Source organism: Oryza sativa, chromosome 7 (genome assembly GCF_034140825.1).
Source record: "Oryza sativa Japonica Group chromosome 7, ASM3414082v1".
NCBI classification, from domain to species: domain Eukaryota; kingdom Viridiplantae; phylum Streptophyta; class Magnoliopsida; order Poales; family Poaceae; genus Oryza; species Oryza sativa.
Window position 1 is genome coordinate 24,339,728 of NC_089041.1, and position 22,489 is coordinate 24,362,216.

Genomic DNA, 22,489 nt, shown 5'->3' on the forward strand with positions numbered 1-22,489 from the left:
CTACAGTAGTAGCAGACTGCCATTTTTTGTCGCTGCTTGAATCTTGATATGATAGTGAAATCAAACCTTATCGTTTCCTTCCGACACAAAAGGATTCGAGCTAGTACTGTACTGCTACCCGAAGAGTACAGTACAGGTGACAATGGGGCCAGTCATGTGCAATGGATACACACACCACTACCATACTTGTACTATGTTGCTAATAAATTCATAAATTTGCAGTACAGCGGTAGCAAAAAATCTGATATATTACATTGCATAGAGATAAGGATGAGAAAAAGAGGAGCAGAAACGAAAACTCAAAAAGTGAAGCTCGAAAGTAGTCCTGCAGCTGCAGGTTCACCAGTCACCACCCTCCAAAACTTTTACCAATGCACCAACAAATGAGTCATTGACCACCCAATTGAATCAAATTGTATGGTTGGTTCATGAACACAAGACTACCGTCTATATATATAACCAGGGCATCCAGCTATCCAAGAACCACCAAAACCAGAAACATCAAGCAGCAAGTTTATAGACAATGGAGAAGAGTATCATGGTGAGCGGTGACGAACACAAGGTTCATTACATCCTAAACTCGTCTCTGATCAGATTTTCTCTGCAAAACTTGTCTCAAAATGCGTTCTTACGCTTGATATATTGCCTCTTCTCTGCTTCGTTTTTTTTCTTTTCTCAGGCCAAGTTTCTGTCCTACCTGATCACCGTGTTCATGGTGGCCATGGCCGTCTTCTTCTCGTCCAGGATGGCTGGCTGGGCCGTCTGCCCCGGCGCCGGCGGCATCACCGGAGGATGCGTCTCCGGCGGCGAGGACGTCGCCAAGACCTGCCTCGCCTTCGCGCTGCTCACGGTGGCGGCGCAGGCTCACCTCGCGAGCGTGCTGCTGATGGATGAGAAGAAGAAGAGGAATCCGCCGGCGGCGAGCTGGGTCGCGTGGCTGCTCGCCGTCAGTACCTGTGCGTCCGTCTCCGGCATGTTCCTCGCCTACATCAGCTACGGCGGCTTCGTGGCGGCGACCTCGCTGGAGTGGCCGGTGGCCGGCGTCGCCTCCGCCGTCAACCTCGCCGTCGCCGCGTGCACCGTCCTGGTAAGTGAGCTTGTGTACACAATTTGTTCTCTCGTCACGTGTAAATGTGTAGTAATTCGCTAATTTGTACTAACTGGAGTAGTTCTCATTGTCTTTCAGCGTTACGTGCGTGTGAACGGGGATATGGACGGTTAGATCGATGTGTACCGTGTTCGTCGTCGTGTCGACCAGATCAACCAGATTCAGTCGATGGGAAGGATCATGGCGTTTAAGTAGCTAGTCGTGTTATCTAGTACTAGTAGCTTCATATGTAGCTAGTCGTGTTGTGTATCTCGGTTGTTGATGGGCACGGATGTTGTGTGTTCCACTGTGACGTCCTTTGTGGTTCTTGCTTGGCCACTAGAACATGTAAGGAACTTCATAATATGCCGTATGATGCATCTCTATCTGAAGAACTACTTGACTATTTTCTGGCTTCCCGTGTTCATGTCTTGTTCCTCAACATTTCTTTGTGCAAGGTTTAATTGTTTTTCATCTTGGTTCATATGCTAGTACCACTGTACTACTAGTGTCTAGTGTAGTAGTAACGCTCCAGAACAGAATCTATCCCCGCTCCGCCACGGCTAGCTTTATCCAACGGCTCATAGGCAGCGGTGTCCCATATATTGGCATTACATCAGTATTAAAAGACAGATACTATATTGCATGGTCTCAGATAGGGAAACGAATAAGTTCATTTAATTAGGTTCAACCCTACTACCCTAGTATTAGCTTACAGTTGAAATTGAGTTGCAAATCGAGCCTAAAAGAAAAGCATTTGAGAGTTATTCCCACCAAAAAGAAAAGCACAGATCAACAAAGGATGCTGCGAGTACGAGCTCCGAGCTGAAAAAACTGTAAAAGTGTGAAAAGCTGAAAGGAGTCCCTGCAGATTGCAGGCTCGCCTCCTTCCAAAATTCCTATGCCATCATATTGACCAGTCCAATTGAGACCAGTTGTATGATTGGCTCATGATCACTACATAAGCCGGTTTCCAACTTCCAAGAGCCATCAAACGAGAACATCTAGCAGCAAGCTACAAAGTTGTAAATAATGGAGAAGAGTATATATATCATGGCGAGAGGTGACGAAGACAAGGTCTCAGATTCTGAACTCATCTCGAATTTTTTTCTCTGCTATGTTCATTCAGTTTTTTTTTCTCTGGCCGGTGATCATTGTTGTGTTCGCTTCATCTGTGTTGTGACTGTGTCCAAGTGTTACGGTACGCGACATGGTTTGTCATGTAGTCATCTTCTCTGGCATGGTCTAGTAGTCTAAAACTTACTGGTAATTAGAGCTTGTAAGGGATGTGATCAACGTGAACATGGAAATGTTGCACGAGGCTCTAGATGAACAACTTGCTTTGTCTTCCAGTTTTCATCTGTTTCTTTATTTTTCGAGAGGGATCGTTGTTCATCTTGGTTGTTTCTTTCTTTCTCTTTCTTTGAGAGAGAGAGGGCTGTTCATCTTGGTTCAGATGCTAATACCTCACGGAAATTCTTGCCTTGGGCCTTGGCCCATGCCTCCACGTTTTTGTCCTGTTTGCTTCACAATCAAGCCAGCATACAGGCCGTTGTCGCCACAGGCTGGTGGCCCACGGCCCACTGCACCCTCGCAAGCCGCACATCTGCATCACCGCAATCGTTTGCTACTCTGCAGAGCAGAGCACTACGATGAGTACACATCTATATCTATCTATATCTATATCTATATACTCCCTCCATTCTAAAATATTTGACACCGTTGACTTTTTAAAAAATGTTTGACTGTTCGTCTTATTCAAAAACTTTAAGTAATTATTAATTCTTTTTCTATCATTTGATTTATTGTTAAATATACTTTTATGTATACATATAGTTTAGTTTTACACATTTCACAAAATTTTTTGAATAAGATGAACGGTCAAACATATTTAAAAAAGTCAACGGTATCAAACATTTAGGGAAGGAGGGAGTATATACTAATATAAAAAGGAGGAGTTGCCCCCCTCTAATCCTACGGGTGAAATCACCTCGATCAAACTCTACCGTCCATCTGCCTCTGTCCTGATCCAGATCGTCCATCCATCCGCCAGCGACGCCCATCCATCCATCTGCCAGCTATTGTCCGCTTCCTCCTCGCGCGATGAGCGTGCGCTGACCACGCTGGACTAGCGCTCCTCCTCGCCCCGCCTCAGTCCAACGCTGCTCCCGCCGGCGCTCCGCCTCCTCCGCCCTCTTCCTCCTCGCCGGAACCGATTTCGTCCCCTTCCGGCGTCGCCGGCGGCTTTTCCCGCCGGTGCTCCTCCTCCGCCCTATTCCTCCTCACATTCCCCGTTCGCGCCGCCGGAGGGTCGTCCCCTTCCACCGACACCGCCGTACTCCACCGATGCCCTCGCCGGAATCGATTTCTTCCCTTTCCGCCGTCGCCGCAATCCACTTCATAGGTTCATCTTGCGCTGATTGGTTCCCGTCAGATTTGAGTAGGAACTAAAGGAACCAACACTGTTCCCCCTGAACCCTAAGGTAATACCAATTTCTCCTATTTTACATGTTTTTGTGATGTGTCAATTTGTGGATCACCATTTGTTTTCTTGATCATTCACAATTGCCAATCAGAAATTGGCCGTAGAGTTTGAAGATTTTAACATATCAATGGATTTGCATCCTTTCAGTTGATCCTGTGCAGCCCCTATCAATGGATTTGCAGCCGTGGTGCGAAGGCATCGTATCCCCTCATGGCGTTGCAATCCCAGTAGGAGCTTGCCATCGGCCACATCTGGCGTTTCACAATCCTGCTACCGCTGATTTTCAGATGATTTCACGAGCGTGTAGACAACAGCAATTATCAAACAAGGTTCATCCCTAAATCAGGTTAGTAATCCCAAGCACCCTTTACTACCCCTTTCTTGCAATTCAGGTCAACCATCTCTTCTCTGCATCCTAATTCAATGGACCACACAGGGAGCTTCTTTGGTATACGCAGGGAGCATCAGTACTGTCTAATATTGCACCAATGTTATCATTGAAGCAAAACCAGTTTTATTGTGTTTCAGTGCTGCAATCGATCTAAAGCAATACCTTGAAGTACATTTTGTATATTGTCTAATGCCTCTCCCTGGACATAAAGGGATGAACTTCGTAAACTATTTGCAGGGACAAGATGAGCAAGCAGCTAACCATTTCATTAAAATTGAGGTCTTTGTTGTTTGCATGGATATGAACTGAAGAATTGAGATCTTTGTTGTTTGCATGGATATGAATTGAAGAAGGATAATATTATACTCTTGGAGTTCCCAAAAGGACAGTGCAATGGCCGATGAAGGCATTCTTTGATGCTCTGTCTACTAAGTTAAACTAAGGTGTAGTATCCTGGTTAGTCTCCCTGTTCTTCGCTTTGCTAAATGAAGTATTATATATTAAAACTTTATTGGAGCAGTTTGTTGCCAACAAATTCTAGGTATGCATAAATATTTATCCGATATGTGTTTAGTACTTTATCGCCCCTCTGCAACTTTGTGACTTCTAATTTTAGCATGATTTTCTTTCAAAATGTATATCATATGAATATTTACTTATTTATCTATTTCTTCTTTTAAAATATTGCGGGGAGATATTAGAGTGTCTAATGGACATCTTATTTCTCGATGATACATTTAGTGATGGAATTGCAGTTGCGGATACTACAAGTGCTGCAGCTGATGTACATGAGTACAAAAAGACCAGAATGTGTTAAGATAACGACTGCACTGCGACTAAAGATGTCAATTCAAATTATTCCTGACCTGAATGAATTATCTGGAATTAGGTCCACAGTCTTGGAGCACCAGTATCTTCGATCTTTCACTGGAGGTTTGCTTTTTCACGTGTAATTAAAATGTTGCACTGCATCTTACAAAATTATCACTCTAGGAAGCTTACTTTTTGTATGTCAGAATTTGTTTGATCGTTTTCTCCAAGAAGCTTACTATTTGTATGTTCTCAGCCAATTTTTGCATTTACTGTCTGGTTAGACAATTACCCGTTGCAGAGCAGGTGTCCATAATGGAGAGGTTATTATATTTTTCCTTTTGCACAATTCTGTTTCCAAAGTATTTAAATTGTGCCTGTACAATTTGTTCACAGGCAAGTTCACACTTTTTTAATTTAGTTCAGATCTTAGTTTCCATCTGAATATATGGTGCACCATAGCCGTGGAAAACGGTATATACAGCTCTATAGCAAGAATTTGTTGGATTCATGCTATTGATACTTGGCTCGGTCAATTTATTTTACATGTGCAAGGGAGATCAGGTGCATATGCAGTGAGAAGAGTCAACAGAAAGGAATGAGGAGTAATGAGGCTTGAAGGAATAATAATATGCAAGGTGACTCCTTTATATTAGTTTAACAAACAGAGTGAAATTGATTCATGCATATTAGTTTAATAAACAAAGTGAATAACTGAAGCGAAGTAAATGATCACGCTTTGGATTTAAATCCCCAATTGATACTGTTTTGTTTGGGGAAAACATTTTTTCCTGTCAACTTTGCTAAATGCTTTTCCTTATGGTTTTCACACAATGCGTGAACTATTTTTTAGCACTGGAATAATGTGAACTCTGTTTTCATACCAGATGATATTTTACTTCTCCAGTTCACTTTGTGCACTCTCAGTATTTGTATTGAATTATGTCTTCCTTATTAGCTATAAATGTAGCAATCTGGAAGAAACTACTAAGTATTTTGGAATGCCAAAGTATGTCTAATGTCTTATTGAGTAGATTTTTTGCTAATAAAGAATCATTTTTTGTGACCTGGTTTAAGTTATATATAGCTTTCGTCAAGAATATAAATTTTATAATCAAATCTCCAGTTGCCACCTTATCTTGAATAAGTTTAGTTACCATCATCCTTAGGAATCCTAATTTTTTTTATCAAATTTCATAGCTTCTAATGTAGATGACTTAAATTTAATCTCCATCCCCGATATAGACAACATGAAGGCTCATAACTAAACTATGGAAATTAACTGTAGATTATGAAGGAAGTTTTTGAGGTGCCGGATCAAACTAATCATGAAAATATTCATTATATTTCTGGTATTTGAAGTTGGTTTATGCAATAAACTGGTTGGATCGGTACTCTTGACAGAAGTGATATTGGGAGTCCTATTGTCCAATTGGTAGCGTCCACTAACAATAGTAGTGATCGAGAGGCAAGTTGTCGTCCATCACTAGAGATTAAGGAGAAGAAGCTCTATTATTTGAAGTCAGTGACACTGAACGCTGTGAAAACTATAATTTGGTGGACCAAATCTGTTTTGGAGCAAGGTAAGCCTCCTTTGGGACAGAATGGCAGGCATACACTCCTTAAAGGATAAATGGAGCTTGTGAGAACTATGGACACTAAATGGAGTTTTGGTTGCTCATGTAGTATTGTTCTAGGATTTTTCATGTTCATAAAAAATGGTTGAAAACAAGGATCATACGAATTAAGAGATGACCATTTAAGAGTTTTTGTTTCTTATTGTTAGATCCTTAGCAGTTAGCACTTGCTTATTTGTAATACTATGGAGTTACAATATTATTTATACAAAGTTGATTAATTGGGTTGTTCAAGATTCAATAAAACATTTTAAACATTTTAAAACATTGTGTGCAACTAGACATAAAACATTGATTAACTGTGTGCAACTAGACATAAAACATTTTAAACATTCTACACATCAATGTAGGTAGATGGTTCAATCAAATATTGATCATAAGTGCATTGCACGTGCACGATCACTAGTACTAATATAAAAAGAAGCAGTTGTCCCCCTCCAATCCTACAGGCCAAATCACTCGAATCGATCTCTACCGTCCATCTGCGCGCTTGATTTCACCACCGCATGATCCATCCATCCACGCCACGCCGAATACTTCACTCCTCCTCCACTCGCGAAGACATCGCTCCACACGCGAAGACTTCGCTTCTCTTCCTCCTCGCTAGCTCCTCCTCCTCCCCGGATGTTCTGCCGCTGCGCCGCCGCATCCTCGCTGGATATCCTCCCCGCATGGACTGCCGCCGCCGGAGCCTCTGATTCTTCCCCGTGTGGACTGCCGCCGCATCCCCACCGCCAGAGCCGCTGCTTCTTCCCTGCAGCCGGAGCCGCCGCGGCCGGTTCTGACCTCGGCCCCATCCGCCGGCACCGGCGCTGAGGTCCACCGCCGCGACCGGAGCCGACCTCGGCCCCATCCCCCGCGTGATGACTACACGACGCTCCAGCGTGCTCCACTGACTCCAGCGTGCTCCGCGCCTCCCCGCCGCTGACACACTCCATCGTGGCCTGCCCCCAACGGAGCTGACTCCGCCGCGCGCTCCTCGCTCCGCTCCTCCCTACCGCCGCCACACACCACCGCGCCCTGCCCTCGCCGGCGCCGTGGATCTGTATGTCATGAAGCCTGTCTCCGCTGCCGCACACAGTCGACTCCCCCGTGAATATGCCTTTCGGCTCGTATCACCATCCCGTCACGGCCCTGTGGTCCTGCCTTCCAACGGCACTCTGCCGCGCCTCCAGTGGTGCCGCCGTTGTAAGGTTCATAGTCTGCCCACACCACGCACTCGGTTCTCACGGACGTGTGCCATCCTCTCTTTTGCAGGTGAGAGTGCAGAGTGTAGAGTGCTTCAGCTGAAAGTGAGTCTTCCGATTCCCTTCTTCAGCCCAATAGTCCTCTATGTGGATTATCTGAATCTGAATGTACATCATTTTCTTTCACTATGGCTTGATTTACACTATTCGATCTAGCTATCAGTTCAAGTGGATACAATCCTATTGTTATCCTTTCACCACAATCAGTAGTTTTCTGAGAAGTTAATTTCTTTGCATACACTGATGAACTCTGTAGTAGATTCTATGCAGGCTCTTTCTTGCTCAATTAATTATTGCTCACTCTATAGCAGATCAACTCTGGATTTAGACTTCTTTGGCCAAGCACTATGGCTAAAATGGCATGCCAAGCTTGGAATAGAAAGGTCAAGCAATTTTTCCAACCACGGTGCAGCACGTGGCAATGGCACTAACACTAATTTCTATCATATGTAGGCAGATCCAAGTTGATGCTGGCACAGGCTTTGGTGAATCACTGATGGGTGAGAGACCTGTAGAGTTCCTTGTCCAACAGAGCAATGGTTGAGTTCTTTCAGTTGTGGGATGAAATTCAGATGGTGTAGCTTCAACCAGGAATAGCCACGACTCCATTCGGTGGTAGCTAACAGGTGATGGCCAGTTTACTTTCTCATCGGCTTACAACCTCTTCTTCATGGCAAAGACCAAATGTTTATATGGTGAACTGCATAATTTCGATTCTTTCTGTTCATGATGATCTGTTGGTTAATCTGGAAAGACAGAACGCTAGGGTATTTGAGCAGAGGTCTAGACCTACAGAGCAATTATTTGGAGACATCAAGGAGATCACGATTTGGAAGTCGGCTAGCATTTTTTATCCTGCAGTGATTATTTATTAGTGTTAGTTGTTTATTGTGGTCTGAGGCTTTGCCTCATACCTTTGTTCGACAGCATAGTACTTTGTACTTTGTTTCTCCCTAAATCTTAATAAATTTGGTGGGCCTAATCCTTTGGCCAACCTGGCAAATCATTTCAGTAATAAAAAAATGTGTTTTCCTGGTCAGATTGATATATATGTATGATTTCTACTAGGCTGAAACTCTTGGCTTGGAGAAACTTTGTTGCATACTGTAGCAGGAGCTGCAGCAGATTGAAAATTGATGGTATCAAAGGTTCTTAATAATACAAGCAATAAGTTGTCAAAGAATCATTGTTTGATTTTGTAGTACCAAAATTCCAATCACACTTAGTGGCTAATCTTTTTATTTTGACTAAATGCCACATGTTAGCAGCAGTAGCAGAATTTTTTTATTTTGGTTTCAGGTTTTAGAACTGATGTTATTTGTTGCTCCAAATAATCCACCGATATTGTCAGGTGGGAGCTATTTGACTTGTGTGGCTAGAAGTATTCGAGTCAATCATCTGCTTGCCTCGGCCTACTTCAATAGACAACGGAGGATGCTCTACATCATAATCGTATGCAAAGACAGGTAATACACACCATATTTCCCTTCATTTGCAAAGTCGTAATAAACTGAATAAGAACATGTACCACATTCATATTTGTCTGATAGATCTCAAATCCATATATTGCTAATGGTCTACTTCTCAAATTGGTTTTTACACCTCAATATTTGTTCTGTATTCCGTTTGTCACATATTTTATCAATCAATTGCAGTTCTTTAAAATTGGATCATGACTTCCAACTTGCAGCAGTTAATTGCATTGTATCACACGTTCATTACAAGATACTCAAAGCAAAAAACGGCAATATGTTGGTTAGCTGCTTGCACTTGCAATGAGTAAGAGCATAGAGGTTCTGGACTTACAATCTGAGGTCAGGATCATGTTCCATATATTTTTACATAGAACACTATTGCATGAATTGCACTATTTGTAGATGTTCTATAGTTAATCAACTATGTTACCTTAAATATACATGGTGTGTTCTAGATTCTGAAATGTTTAGCAAACTTAGTCAACATGTAGATTAACTATCACAATTTATATCACTTTTTCATATCTAGCAAACTTATCTAACTTTTCTTTTCAGGTTACAAAAAATGCATGAAAAACGTGTAGGCTGTCGAAGCAAATCCATCAGGAGGACACCATGGCATCTGATGTTGTCTACTATGCATTAAAGAGATTACTGGTTGTTTCTATTCCTTCTTTTTGGTTGAAATAATTTACGTTAATATAATGTTTTCATAGAAGTGAGCCAATCTTGATTTGTTTGGTTAACACGGGTTATGTGTTGAACGTGTGATCCAATAGTATGGCTTTGTTACGTTCTCTTATCAGCTAATTGTAAGTCCTTAGCAGCTGGAATGCTGGATCATGACTAACAAGTGAAAAGGATCAGTGATAGTTTTATGCTGGTGCAGACATGCAATGCCAAATAAAACATGGATAATTCCTTCTTGTTTGTGCATAATTAATTGTTTGTGCAGGCTTCTTAGCACTCAGTAATTTATCTTTTCGAAGTTTCTATAGTTGTGGCTCATATACAAGGGATAATTTTGTTGCTCAGTCTCACAAGGACAGCTCACTACCTATCCATCTAAAATCTGATTACACATTTGCCCATTAAATTCTACTATGCACAACAAGAAGCCACGAATTCTACTATGCACAACAAGAAGCCACGACTGTGCTCTTAATTCAAATCTGAATTTGTTAGGACATATTATTGACGTATAACCACATAAATAAATCCAAAGTATATATAATATTTTTGTTTCCCCATTTCAAGGTCTATATGATCTTACTTATTTGGTTTTGGTCCGCATACTGGTAGTATGCCTGAGAGTGGTTATATTGATGACTGTTAAGAGAATGACAAGTCAATATCTTGCTTTGATACCTTTTTTTTTGCATTTTTGATTTAGCTAAAAATAACTATGTACTGATAATGGTTATTTTTATTGTTACAAATTCCAATTACATGAGGATATGTTTTATAAATTTTGGGTAAATAGGTTGTGCTTCAGAAGGTGTAGTTTCTAAAATTTTTAGTGCAATTATGTACTCGGGCGATATATTTTGTCAAAAAACGTGCATTGCACGTGAGTATTAGTAGTGTGTTACTGTGTTACAGTCCATTGCATAGACCATTGGGCACACACACGCTGATAAGCACAAGATCCAAAAGCAAGTAACCGCCCATGGTATACTATGCATGTACGAGGCCGACAAAAGGGAAAGCAAGCCGGTGATGCGCGTGAACACTGCGGCATAGCGACAAGGCCACCTGTCCGCCATGGCATTCATGATTCATGGCCGTCCCTCCCCCTGCGAGATTCCCCCACTCACTTGCTCACACACCAAAGAAGCTACTGGGGCAGGTGTGTCCATTGAATTGAATTGAATTGAAACTATTGATGAATGAATTCACCAGCCAGCTAGAACCTTCCTTGAAACCAGCCATAAATCACACCCATTCATCTCTCTCAACTCTCTGCAGCCCATTCACTGCACCAGTGTAGTAGCAGTGCTGCAGTTGCTTTGAACACTCATCTCCTCACCGTGTTTGTTAGAGCTCAAAAGGATCAAGAGAAGATGAGGGTTCCTCCTCTTCGTGCCACCACGGCTCTCCTGGCCACCCTCCTGGTCGCCGCCTCGTTCCAGGATCTCACCGTCGCTGCAGGTAAACTTGCCATCCAATTCACTCACACACACACACTGATCTCCAGCGATCTTGGCAGGAGATGAGTACTAAAATTGTTAACATTTCGCGGATGGATGCAGACGGCGGCGGCGGCGTGGTTCCGGTCCCGGATAGCGTGTGCGACGCCAAGTGCCAGAAGCGGTGCTCGCTGAAGGTGGCCGGGCGGTGCATGGGGCTGTGCAAGATGTGCTGCCACGACTGCGGCGGCTGCGTGCCGTCGGGGCCGTACGCCAGCAAGGACGAGTGCCCCTGCTACCGCGACATGGTCTCCCCCAAGAGCCGACGGCCCAAGTGCCCGTGAGCAACGAGAGATGGCTGGCACTGTGACGATGTGTAGCCGATCCGTGGTAGTAGTGTGATTGATAGCGTTGGGATCGATCTCGGTTCTTTGAGAAGTGTTAGTGCTTAGTGGAATAAAACAAGAATGTCTGTCTAAGATATGTCTTGTGCTTTGTCCAGAGTATGCTCTGATATCGCTCTGATATCTAGGCCGAGTTTAGTTCCAAATTTTTTCTTCAAACTTTCAACTTTTTTATCACATCAAAACTTTCCTACAACACAAATTTCTAATTTTTCCATTATATCGTTCCAATTTCAACCAAATTTCCAATTTTAGCGTGAACTAAACACACAAGTTACTTTTGATTATTTTTTTTAAGCAACAGAATTGAGAATGAGGGTGTGTTTAGTTCACGCTAAAATTGAAAGTTTTATTGAGATTGGAACGATGTAACGGAAAAGTTAGAAGTTTATGTATATAGAAAATTAAAGTTCTGATGTGATGGAAAACTTGGAGGTTTAAAGAAAAAGTTGGGAACTAAACCAGACCTGGATCATCTGGCTCGAGCAGGGGCGGAGCTAGTATATATTAGGGGGGTGCCCAGAAACCTGGTCAAGAAAATTTTTTAGCTATACCTCATCTATTTTCATCATGTATGTACCCTCTAAATACAAACTTAGGCATCCGCATCAGCTTAAACTTGATCTAAAGTAGAGTAAATTAAACAAGTGACACCACCATCTATTTCCTTCTAGCTTCGCCCTGGGCTCGAGTATGCTTTTCTTTTGGAGAACTTGCTTCATCCAAGTTTCTACTGGTTCAATGGAGTACTGCTCGCAGTTAGTGCGATTAAAATGAAAATTACGGAACTTAAGACTAGCTAGTCAGATGAACCAATGCTAGCTGATTGCTTGAAAAATGATCATTTGTCTCGCGACGAAAACTTGCGTTGACCACCCACGGGAACCATTCGTCAGATCCACCTCCACAAACTGGACCAATCTGGACGCTGTCCAATTCGACGCCCAACCCAACCACTGCCTGAAATTGTACACAAACAGTTTGGAATTTGGAGCAAGCAGTTTCCGATGTTAGAAAATAATAGTCAAACAAACGATAAAAAACAATAAATGACAGAAGACACAAGATTTAACGTGAAAAACTCTTCAAAGCAGAAGAGAAAAAACCACGGCCACCAACCAATAAAATATCTCCACAAGGTTCCAACACCGAACAACAGCTTACATGAGGTATATATGAAGGTGAAATTCTAAAAGAATAACGATTAGCTCCGATCCAAACCTTCGACGACTCGTTCCGGCAGAAGCTGATTTTGTTTGTGTGTAAATGAATTTGATCACACCTCAAGCAGCGCAGACGACGACGCGCCATAGGTGGCGTGCCACCATCTCATCGGATAGAATGTGGGGTACACGTGCCGCATCAGTTCAGACGAAAGCTGACAATGGTGTACTGACGTGTAGCAGCTAGGCTCCGTTTTGGACTTCAAATACAGGTGTTTCACGAGCATTTTTTTGTCGACAAGAAAACGTTCCGATATATGCCAAGATCCATCAGTAGTGATCCAACCGTGCCAAGATCTACTACAACCTGCATTTCATCACCTAGCTCGGTCGCAAGCACCACAGAAACTGAAGTTTTCTCAAGGTGAACACTGAAGAGCACTGTGGGTGAAGGATGTTGAGAGCAACGCAACTCGTTGTCAGGTCTCTCATTTCTGATCATTTTCTACTCTCCTGTTTTTTATCAAAATATCATTTTCTACCTTGTTCAGCTTCCATGGAGATTGTTTCTTGTACGGAGCACGTTCTTCTGATGCCTGCGTGCGATGAATCTGATTGTTTCTTGGAAAGAACAAGAAGCTGATCAGTTTCCCTTGCTGCTTGTTCGATGTATGGTCATGTGGATGGATCAATGCAGGAGGGAGAAGAGCGGAGCTATGGGAGCTCTGTGTGGTTTGGGCAGCCACTTCTCGACTGCCTCGAGTTGCCAGAGGTTACCCGGCAAGGTCGCGGTGATCACCGGCGCGGCCAGCGGCATCGGCAAGGCGACGGCCGCCGAGTTCATCCGCAACGGCGCCAAGGTCATCCTGGCCGATATACAGGACGACCTCGGCCGCGCCGTCGCGGCCGAGCTGGGCCCGGACGCCGCGTACACCCGCTGCGACGTCACCGACGAGGCGCAGATCGCCGCGGCGGTGGACCTCGCCGTGGCGCGGCACGGCCGCCTCGACATCCTCTACAGCAACGCCGGCATCTCGGGCTCCTCGGCGCCCGCGCCGCTCGCGTCGCTCGACCTCGCGGACTTCGACCGCGTCATGGCGGCCAACGCGCGGTCCGCGGTGGCGGCCGTCAAGCACGCCGCGCGCGTCATGGTGCCCCGGCGCGGCGGCTGCGTCCTCTGCACGGGGAGCACCACGGGCATGCTCGGCGGGCTCGCGGCGCTGCCGTACAGCCTCTCGAAGGCGGCGGTGGTGGGCGTGGTGCGGCTGGCGGCGGCCGAGCTGGCGCGCTCCGGCGTGCGCGTGAACGCCATCTCGCCGCACGCCATCGCGACGCCGCTGCTGGTCCGGTCGCTGGCGAGGATGAACCCGGGGGTCAGCGACGAGCAGCTGAAGGAGATGGTGGAGAGGGGGATGAGCGAGCTCCATGGCGCGGTGCTGGAGCTGGAGGACGTGGCGAGGGCGGCCGTCTACCTGGCGTCCGACGAGGCCAAGTTCGTCACCGGGCAGAACCACGTCATCGACGGCGGGTTCACGGTCGGGAAGCCGATGGACATGCGGGTTCCACGTTGACGAGCCAGAGATGTTGTCTGCAAATGCCTCCAGCAACAGATCAATAATAATTTCTGCATTCTATGGGTATAAAGCAAAAGCTCTTTGCCAGTTATGAGCTAGAACAAAAGTTAGAACACGTTTTTACCAAGGAGCATGGAAATGAAACGTGAAAACACTGTAGAAGCCGAATATCCTCAGCACTTATCAGATACTAGATAATACAACATTCCGTCCATGGCTGCTGTGCTTTTGTGCCTTGCTCTATTCTACTTAATCTACATTACACGAACAAAACCTTCTTCTACTGTAAGCTACAAGAGGAAGCTCTTGATCTGAATCGCTAGACAGTTTATGAACAGAGGCTCTAAGTGCTGAATCGAGAAGTTATGTAATCTTGTGCTTCTTCTGTAAGCTTGTAGCTTGTGTTACATACAAAGAAAAAGGGCAACTCCCAGCAGCGGATGTGAACCCGCTGCAACATGGCAGCCCGCACAACGGTATTTCTACCAAAGAATCGCCTATATGTTTACTCCGTTGAACCACTCCAAATTATAGCGGTTGGAGCTCTTGCTCAGGAACTGCTGAATCCACAGGTCTATATGCCGCTTGACCTCTAAATTTCTTTCTCCAGACAATCAGTACTAAAAGGGCCGATAAAGTCAGCAAAACAACTAGCAAAATTCCAAGCAGTATAGAGACTACATGATCTCGGAACCATGACCTGTAGAAATAATTACCGAATGTAAGTTCTCCAGCAGATGAAAATGCCAAGATTGATGCATCGATGCCGCACAAGAAATATTCAAGGGAATTGGTGAAAATGATTTTTCCTAATAGATGTGAGAATCTTGCTTAAGCACTTTGACAGATATTCAGGTTTTCCATGTTTGCCAGGCAGCCCCATTGCATACTACAACTACACGCTAAAGCCACTGATCAGTATAAGAATAGTGTTTGGGAGAGAGAACTTTATAGTTTATAATGGTATATCTCTAAACAGGCTAGTGTAGAGTGACATGTATCTACTTTTTCCCTGCAAAAAGGATGTCGAAGGGATGTTGCCTTGTCATTTTAGATCAGGATGAAAGCAGGGCTTCAATGAAAAGAAAGAGTTGAATTCCAATGATAAAGACAGAGCTTATTATGATAATATGGACTGTACAAGCTTTTAATGGCAATATAATCTTGGCAGTTATAATGGTGTTTGCTTACCTCTTGGATAAAGGCTGCACATTCCATTCAAGTAACTGATAACTGCCAAGATTTTCAGGCAACTGGACGTGATGTTGGGTCAACCGATAAATGATACCCTAATCATACATCAATGCAGCAAATCAATTATCTTTATAACAGATAGATTAAAGTAGTCCTCATATGTGCAAGAGTGGATGCTACCATTGCTGTTGTATTAGTCATAGAATTAGAAGGTCCAGCTGGAAAAATCCCCCATCTGATTAGAGTAGAGTTTCCTTGGCTTGTAACATTCATAACTCGAACCTGTCAAACTCAAGAGGCAACTTTAACAAATCACTTCAAAAGAATGCTAGTGCTATCAAGATAGGATGGTGCAAAGCTGTAAACAATAGCAAGGATAGTGTCCCTCACGCATCACCTCCAAACAAAACTAGAAAAACCACAACAGCACAGACTATGGGTCACCCTTACCTGACGGGAGTCAATGTCCAGCTCTTTAGCTATAAGCTCAGCCAGCTCATGGAGGTGAGGTTTCAGGTTTGGATAAGTAACATTTATGGACATATCAACAGTGATTAGGCCAACATCAAATTCTGCAAGCAGGAGAAAAACCTTATTCATCAGCGCATAAAATAAAGCTAGAAATAGTGTGTATAGATGGCCAAAAGGCCCGCCCGGCACGGCCTGGCCCAGGCACAGCCAGGCACGGCCCACCAGCCATCGGGCCGGCACGGCCCGATCGGCACTTCGTGCCGGGCCGGCACGGCCCATGGGCTGCGCCTCCCGCCTAGGCACGGCCCACCAACCGTCGGGCTGTGCCGGACCGGCCCGAAGGCGCAGGTAGCCCATCGTGCCTTTTTTTAAATAAGTCTATTTTTCGTCCCTCCTCTTTGGGCTGTGACATAATATATCGAAAATAAGTCTATTTTCCGTCCCTCCACTTTGGGCTGTGACATATATATAGTGAAAATAAGTCTATTTTCCGTCCCTCCTCTTTGGGCTGACATATATATAGGTAAAATAAGTCTATTTTACATCCCTATTCTTTCGACCGTGGCATATAATATGTCTATTTTTACTCCCTATTGTTTATGTGTCGGGCTTGGCATGCGGCCCATTGTGCCGTGCCGGCCCAACGTGCCAGCGGAGAGGCCCAGGCACGGCCCGGTGGTCGGGCCGGGCCGGCACGGGCCCGACCCTTGACGGGCCGTGCCGTGCTTGGGCCGGGCCTAAACGCCGTGCCATGGGCCGGGCCGTCGGGCCTCGGGCCTTTTGGCCATCTATAATAGTGTGCACTAAATAAAAATAATGATTTAAGTTATTAGGCAAGAGCTACCAAAACAAAATAACTAGGTGATTTCTAGGTAATTTAATTAAGTAGGTAAACAAAATTATTTGAGAAAAAAATTAGGTAAACAAAAATGAAATGGTGCAGATAAAAAATGGGGAAAGATTGGGCTGTCTGCACCCATTTCAAAGAAAAATTTGATCCCAATGAAACTTCTGGATAACATCCAAAGAAAGTACCCCAAAGAAGATGATAATAGTTGACCATTCGAAATTATAAAAATAGCAAATGCTTGTGATTCAACGTTCATAAAACATGACCACCAAAATGAAGAAAGATAGAGAGTAAATTTCAGAAAAGTGCAATAATTTGGTCAATACTATAACTTTTCTACAACTTAAGCATAGTGTTTCACAAAACTGCAACAATAGCAAACAATTTTATTAGAAAACTGCAACTTTATCCCCCTATGTGCATATGACATGTGGGCCCAACTTGCCAGTCAAAGTTGCAGCTTTCTGATAAAATTCTACCTTATTGCCACAGTTCTCTAAAATGACAAGCTAAAGTTGCAGCAAATCAATAGTTTTAACAAAATAGTTGTATAGGTAGGGCTGTACCAGGCAAACCACTAGGAGCAGGAGCTGGTGCCATATCTCCCTCTGAATCTGAAGGTGCTGATGAAGGAACTTCACTAATATGGAGCCTCTCCCACAACTCTGAACAGTTAGTTTTCCAAAAGCCAATCTTCTCATTGTGACGGTCATAGGTTACAAGAGTATTACGGACAACAATTCCTGCCAGTAAGATCATTATTCTTTAGACACTCAAAGCGGGCAAGGTTTCAAAGTACATAGAGCCATGCAAACTATTAGAACATTCATGTAGACTGTCTATAAATCAAATAAAAGGTCAAAATTAATATAAGAAAAGTATAAATCTCTCTAAAGATTGATCTGCTTGACTCTTTAAGGGATAGAGAAGAGAACAAAAACACCATACTTTCCTTTTAGAGACAAAAGAGTGCATAAATACAACAAGCAGCCAAGGTCTATTATACTGTTGGCAGAAAAAAAATTTCTTGGTACAATACCGTATGTTGGCTTGCAACCGGCAATTAATAAAGAGAATGCCTCCTTTGTAGGCTCAACCACTTTTAGAGTTTTAACTGATAATTCCATGAACACTTTGCTTCTAACCTCAAATTTTCTGAAATCAGGAATAACTCTTAAGGATGCTTGTTTTTGGATTGTTCACAGATAATTGCATGTTTGTTATCTATGAAAAAAATAGAGGGTTTATGCATTCTTATATTCATAAAATGATAAACAATGTTGGTATTTCACAGCCATGGTTTTCGGATTACACACCAATCATTGCATACTTGCACACGTAAACTATTGGATTACGAAATTGAATAAGTGCAGCCAAGAAATTGCCATAGTGATGAAGGAACAAGCTACACTGACACAAAAGTTACCTCAGATTATATCTAAAAAATATTGAAAAGTGCATCAGCTGGTTATGCTGAAAAAGATAAGGAGACCATTGTTATATAGTAGTATTTTCTACAAAGAGAGTTACTTGGTTTTCTACTCAAGTTTCCAGCAGACGCGAGTGTATAAGCTGGTCAAAGACTCATAGTACAGGTGCAAATGTTATTCAGCATACACTAGTAACAAGTTATATGCGAATAAAGTAGAGATAGTGTAGTCAGATGATATAAATAAAAGAAGTCCAATGGAAATTTTCTTGAAGTTCCTCGTAAGAGACCAAGAGTTGAAGATCTTACCCCCTAATAGTGTTGTCGGATCTTTTCCATTCTGAAACACACCCAAGCAATAAGCCCCTTCAACCTTCGAATGCTTTATTTTGAAACCGGAAAGAAGAGAAGACAAAACATGAACTCAACAACAGGCAAAGCAAAAAAGTAATGGGGTGTCATAATTCATCAGAACAGGTCTAAGCTTGGAATTTCTCATACCCGGAACAAATAGTTTTCAGGTGAAAGCGAAAGCTTCTGCCCATTTCCAAATACCATGTCAACATCTGGAAATACCTCTGATAATTGGGAGACGTTCCTGAAGGTAAAGTGATAAGATAAGAACATTGATGATGAAAACAAAGGGGGTAGAAATTGTTATCATGGTGCAAGAGTTACCTTCCAGCACCTGCAAAGCAGATGTCTTTATAATTTGGATCTGGGCCACGGATTTTCTTCAGAGAATTTACTTTATTTGTCACCTATCCATTAAAAACATAATTATTCCAGCATACTTTTCCAGGAGTGTCCATTTTAAAGATTTCCATTTTCAGGAATGACAATGAAGAGCTGAATAAAAACAAAATGAAAAGAATCTGCAATGCGACAACCAAGATAGCAGAAAAGGTGCCAAACAGATTGGCTCGTACACATGCAAAACCAGGTGTTGCCAAAGTAGGAGTAAATTTTTCTGTCTTAACATCTGAAACTAGACAGGTTAATTGCAAAATTGGCATCTAGGGAAATATATTAAATATAAAATAGTAAAGTAGCATAGTTAGCAGATGGTAAAAGCAATTCAAAAAAGGTAAAAGTGGAGGAGATATCATTTGATAACTTACAGCATCTTTAAATGCAACAAATGCTTGTTCAGGCAGGTAAGCATATGTGGTTCCACTATCTAAGACAGTGCCATGTTTGCTGTTGAATATCTTTGGGTCTAACCGCAATGCCTTTCCGGCAACATGTATTTCCTTTAACTCAATGTTGTAATACGGGCTGTTGACAATCCAAAATTAATAAGGAAATGTATTAAATATACAGAACATTAGAAAACCTTCCTCCAGCAGGCTACTAAAAGAATCTTCAGTCTGGTGTGGAAAAAACAAAAATGTATAATACCTGCGGACAGGGTTTGAATGAGAGAAAACCATGTCAGGAGGAGCAGGCATCCCACCAAGTACCATAGTACCACCACCAACATCCATTCCACCATAGCACAGAGAGAATGAATCACTAATGACACCCTTCTCAACAAGCTGATCCATTATGCTAAGTTGACCACGGCCCAGCCCCATAATACCATCAGCATGTTGACTGAACAAATCTCCTGTTTCGGTGTTTTCACAGCCAAAAACAGCACGCTGTGGCTTAAGTTCACTTTCTTTGCCAAATGACATAATGTCCTCGCCAAGCACACCACTGCTGGAGCTCATTTCAGCATACTGCCTCTCATAAGTGCATTGACTCCTCTCATTATCACAAGTACAATCAACATTGCATTTTACTGGTGAATATGTACTGGAGAGATCAGGTTGGAATCGTGGATCCTACAACATGCCAAACTTTAGTGTATACTAGAGAAAGTTGATTTCTAGATAGTTAAAAAGGAAACTTCAAGTGGGAAAAAGGTGATTTTCTCAATGGGTATGATCAAATACACATCTTAACTTTTTTTATCACGTAAGATATACATCGCATTGGAGAAATCATGCCAAAATATTGTCACACTGTTTGTACACACATTAATATAAATTAAATAGTATAAATGCTTAAACTTTTACATGTGCCTCAATGATGTTAGGTGATTCACTCTGCAAACATGACATAGAATAAGAGGATGGTACAACAATGGTGCCATCTAGAATCTAGAAAAATCACAAGTTATGATAAGAATGATACAATTGTGTCAAAAAGATGCAACTATGCAAGTGACAAGAACAGTTCTTTTTAGAATCAGGTTATGGGCTTCCCATTAGTTGTGGACTCCTCTATTACTTATCAGCAATAGTAGCAATCTACAACTGATGGAAGATTTCCAAACTACTCAGATTATACAGGACTACAAGAGAACAGTGGCCTGACTAACCATGCAAACAGTTGCCCAAGAAAAGGCTGGGTATGTAGCAGAAAGAAGTGAAAAATACAGTAACATATTTGCCTTTTCATATGGATATGTTTTCTATGTGACGTTTGAATCTAAAGCCCAAAATTCAGAGAACGATAAGGGAGCAACAAACATCAAATTGCATAGCAATACCAGATGTGTATTCTGGACATGGCAGTGGGTTTACTTGGTAGGAAAATTGGTGTTAATACAAATTGTTTCCACTGCTTTGCCATAAACAATCCAATACACTTCCCAAATCTATTGCCTGATAATTGTCAGCACTCAGGAAAGACATGGGACTCATTTGGCATGGAGAAAAAACAAAGAAGAATCGACTAACTGTTGACAACCAGGAACGCCAATGGTTTGAAAACAAAATGGTGCAAAATTTGGCTAAAATGATGGCTATCAAACAAATAGTAATTCTTGTTGGTTGTGACCAAGATTGGCATGGGCTTTGTTGGATGTTGACCTCTATTAAATTCTGAGGCATTCACAATTGAGAAAAAAAGAAGCTACATCATCGTCGCTCGGTTAGTTTTAATATACCCTGCAGGTTGTGGAGGTGCTCTTTGCGTACCATACACTTTATCCACATCGTATAGCTGGAACTTCCGAACCTATCCAAATGGAAACGTGTATTTTCCAAGACTTTGAATTTTGGAACAATAAATGTCTATGCACACACCCAAGCCCGACAAAAATGTATCATTTGCACTGGAGTCAATTGTCCAACCTGAATGGTCAAGCGACAGTTTGACATATGGGAATCCAATATCCATACACGCGACCATCACCAATCCTAATTAAACCGATCGTCACACACAATTCAAACAGGTAAGCAGAGAATTTGACGAATCCAGGCCGACCTGGTGGTTGCCGCACTGCTCGCAGGTGGCGCAGGGAACGTAGGTGACGGTGCTCCCGGAGTCCACGATCAGCGCGAACTCCTGCGAAGGCGTCCCGATGTACAGCCTCGTCGTGTAATACCTAAACCAGCACGAACAACACGCGGCGACATCCAGCCTCAGATCCAACCACGCAACCCCCCCAAGAAAAAAAAATTTGGGGGAAATTATCGAGAGAGAGAGAGCGGAGGGCAAAAAACGAACTGTACCGACCCGTTGGTGAGGAGATCATCGTGGAGGCGCATGCGGGCGTTGGGGTTGTGTCCATCGCCGAGGCCGCGCCTGGCCGAGGAGGCGGGGAGGCGGGTGGCGTTGGGGTAGGCGAGCGTGAGCGGGAGCACCAGCGGCGGCCGCGCGGGGCCGGCCCGATCGGGGGATCCCGCGGCGGCGGCGGCGGCGGAAGCGATGAGGAGGAGGAGGACCACCGCGGCGGCGAAGGGCACGAGCGAGCCGAGCCGACGCGACCGGCGACTCGCCATGGCGAGGACTCGTCGCGCCGAGCCGAGGAGGAGGAAGGAAGGGGAAGAGAGCTGAGCGAGCCCGAGAGGGCGACGACTTGTTGGAGGAGAAGGCGAGGGGTAATCCGGTAATTCTCGCGTCGCCGGCCGGTTCACGCAGGTCCGGGATTAGTATATTTTTTGTCACTGTGTGGGAGATGCCTCGGGGGCGTGGCACCGGCTGACAGGTGGGGGCGGCCTCGCGTGGGTCCCACCTGTCGGTGGCTCAGATCATCCCGATGCGTATAGCTGTATTCCTTTTTGCGCAAGTGGCGGTTTTTTGTTTTCCTAGTGAGATTGGAGTGGAAGAGGAGAGTGGCGTTGACGAGACGAGCGGGGTGCGTGTGGG

General features: G+C 43.6%; 4 protein-coding genes across 8 annotated transcripts; 3 read left to right on the plus strand and 1 right to left on the minus strand.

Moving 5' to 3' along the window:
• The first annotated feature begins 283 nt into the window (after window positions 1-283).
• On the plus strand, window positions 284-1,493 carry LOC4343779 (uncharacterized). 2 transcript variants are annotated; one of them, XM_015790840.3, is made up of 3 exons: window positions 284-562; window positions 680-1,087; window positions 1,187-1,493. In XM_015790840.3, the coding sequence occupies exons 1-3, from the start codon at window positions 524-526 to the stop codon at window positions 1,220-1,222; spliced, it is 483 nt and encodes a 160-aa protein (XP_015646326.1). In that variant the 5' UTR covers window positions 284-523; the 3' UTR covers window positions 1,223-1,493. The 2 variants fall into 2 exon arrangements, with proteins under 2 accessions (XP_015646326.1, XP_025882607.1); XM_026026822.2 differs by having other exon boundaries at window positions 284-541.
• Window positions 1,494-3,196: 1,703 nt separating this feature from the next.
• On the plus strand, window positions 3,197-12,338 carry LOC9267044 (snakin-1). Its single transcript, XM_066312232.1, has 11 exons — window positions 3,197-3,570; window positions 3,720-3,918; window positions 4,314-4,406; window positions 4,705-4,896; window positions 5,338-5,411; window positions 8,111-8,283; window positions 9,009-9,123; window positions 9,313-9,471; window positions 9,688-10,981; window positions 11,101-11,283; window positions 11,385-12,338. The coding sequence occupies exons 9-11, from the start codon at window positions 10,897-10,899 to the stop codon at window positions 11,603-11,605; spliced, it is 489 nt and encodes a 162-aa protein (XP_066168329.1). The 5' UTR covers window positions 3,197-3,570; window positions 3,720-3,918; window positions 4,314-4,406; window positions 4,705-4,896; window positions 5,338-5,411; window positions 8,111-8,283; window positions 9,009-9,123; window positions 9,313-9,471; window positions 9,688-10,896; the 3' UTR covers window positions 11,606-12,338.
• A 783-nt stretch (window positions 12,339-13,121) lies between these two features.
• LOC4343782 (momilactone A synthase-like) lies at window positions 13,122-15,001 on the plus strand. 3 transcript variants are annotated; one of them, XM_015791056.3, is made up of 2 exons: window positions 13,122-13,311; window positions 13,380-15,001. In XM_015791056.3, exon 2 carries the CDS (start codon window positions 13,434-13,436, stop codon window positions 14,397-14,399), a length of 966 nt encoding a protein of 321 aa, XP_015646542.1. In that variant the 5' UTR covers window positions 13,122-13,311; window positions 13,380-13,433; the 3' UTR covers window positions 14,400-15,001. The 3 variants fall into 3 exon arrangements, with proteins under 3 accessions (XP_015646542.1, XP_015646544.1, XP_066168328.1); XM_015791058.3 differs by having other exon boundaries at window positions 13,526-15,001; XM_066312231.1 differs by having other exon boundaries at window positions 13,122-13,252.
• On the minus strand, window positions 14,562-22,196 carry LOC4343783 (aspartic proteinase 36). 2 transcript variants are annotated; one of them, XM_015791054.3, is made up of 12 exons: window positions 21,857-22,196; window positions 21,605-21,725; window positions 19,748-20,175; window positions 19,468-19,624; window positions 19,025-19,107; window positions 18,848-18,944; window positions 18,656-18,728; window positions 17,484-17,660; window positions 16,047-16,168; window positions 15,777-15,878; window positions 15,594-15,691; window positions 14,562-15,102 (listed from the first exon to the last, which is right to left on the minus strand). In XM_015791054.3, exons 1-12 carry the CDS (start codon window positions 22,120-22,122, stop codon window positions 14,931-14,933), a joined length of 1,896 nt encoding a protein of 631 aa, XP_015646540.1. In that variant the 5' UTR covers window positions 22,123-22,196; the 3' UTR covers window positions 14,562-14,930. The 2 variants fall into 2 exon arrangements, with proteins under 2 accessions (XP_015646540.1, XP_015646541.1); XM_015791055.3 differs by lacking the exon at window positions 21,857-22,196 and adding an exon at window positions 21,472-21,537.
• Window positions 22,197-22,489: the final 293 nt, after the last annotated feature.

Coding starts and splice junctions, on each gene's coding strand:
- LOC4343779 (XM_015790840.3), top strand. CDS start 524: ATGGAGAAGAGTATCATGGTGAGCGGTGACGAACACAAG. Junction 563..679: donor TGAGCGGTGACGAACACAAG/GTTCATTACATC, acceptor TTCTTTTCTCAG/GCCAAGTTTCTGTCCTACCT. Junction 1,088..1,186: donor TCGCCGCGTGCACCGTCCTG/GTAAGTGAGCTT, acceptor ATTGTCTTTCAG/CGTTACGTGCGTGTGAACGG.
- LOC9267044 (XM_066312232.1), top strand. CDS start 10,897: ATGGCATTCATGATTCATGGCCGTCCCTCCCCCTGCGAGATTCCCCCA. Junction 10,982..11,100: donor CAAAGAAGCTACTGGGGCAG/GTGTGTCCATTG, acceptor AACTCTCTGCAG/CCCATTCACTGCACCAGTGT. Junction 11,284..11,384: donor GGATCTCACCGTCGCTGCAG/GTAAACTTGCCA, acceptor GGATGGATGCAG/ACGGCGGCGGCGGCGTGGTT.
- LOC4343782 (XM_015791056.3), top strand. CDS start 13,434: ATGAATCTGATTGTTTCTTGGAAAGAACAAGAAGCTGATCAGTTTCCC.
- LOC4343783 (XM_015791054.3), bottom strand. CDS start 22,122: ATGGCGAGTCGCCGGTCGCGTCGGCTCGGCTCGCTCGTGCCCTTCGCC. Junction 21,726..21,856: donor GATGATCTCCTCACCAACGG/GTCGGTACAGTT, acceptor GTGCTGGTTTAG/GTATTACACGACGAGGCTGT. Junction 17,661..18,655: donor TCCGACAACACTATTAGGGG/GTAAGATCTTCA, acceptor TCTTACTGGCAG/GAATTGTTGTCCGTAATACT.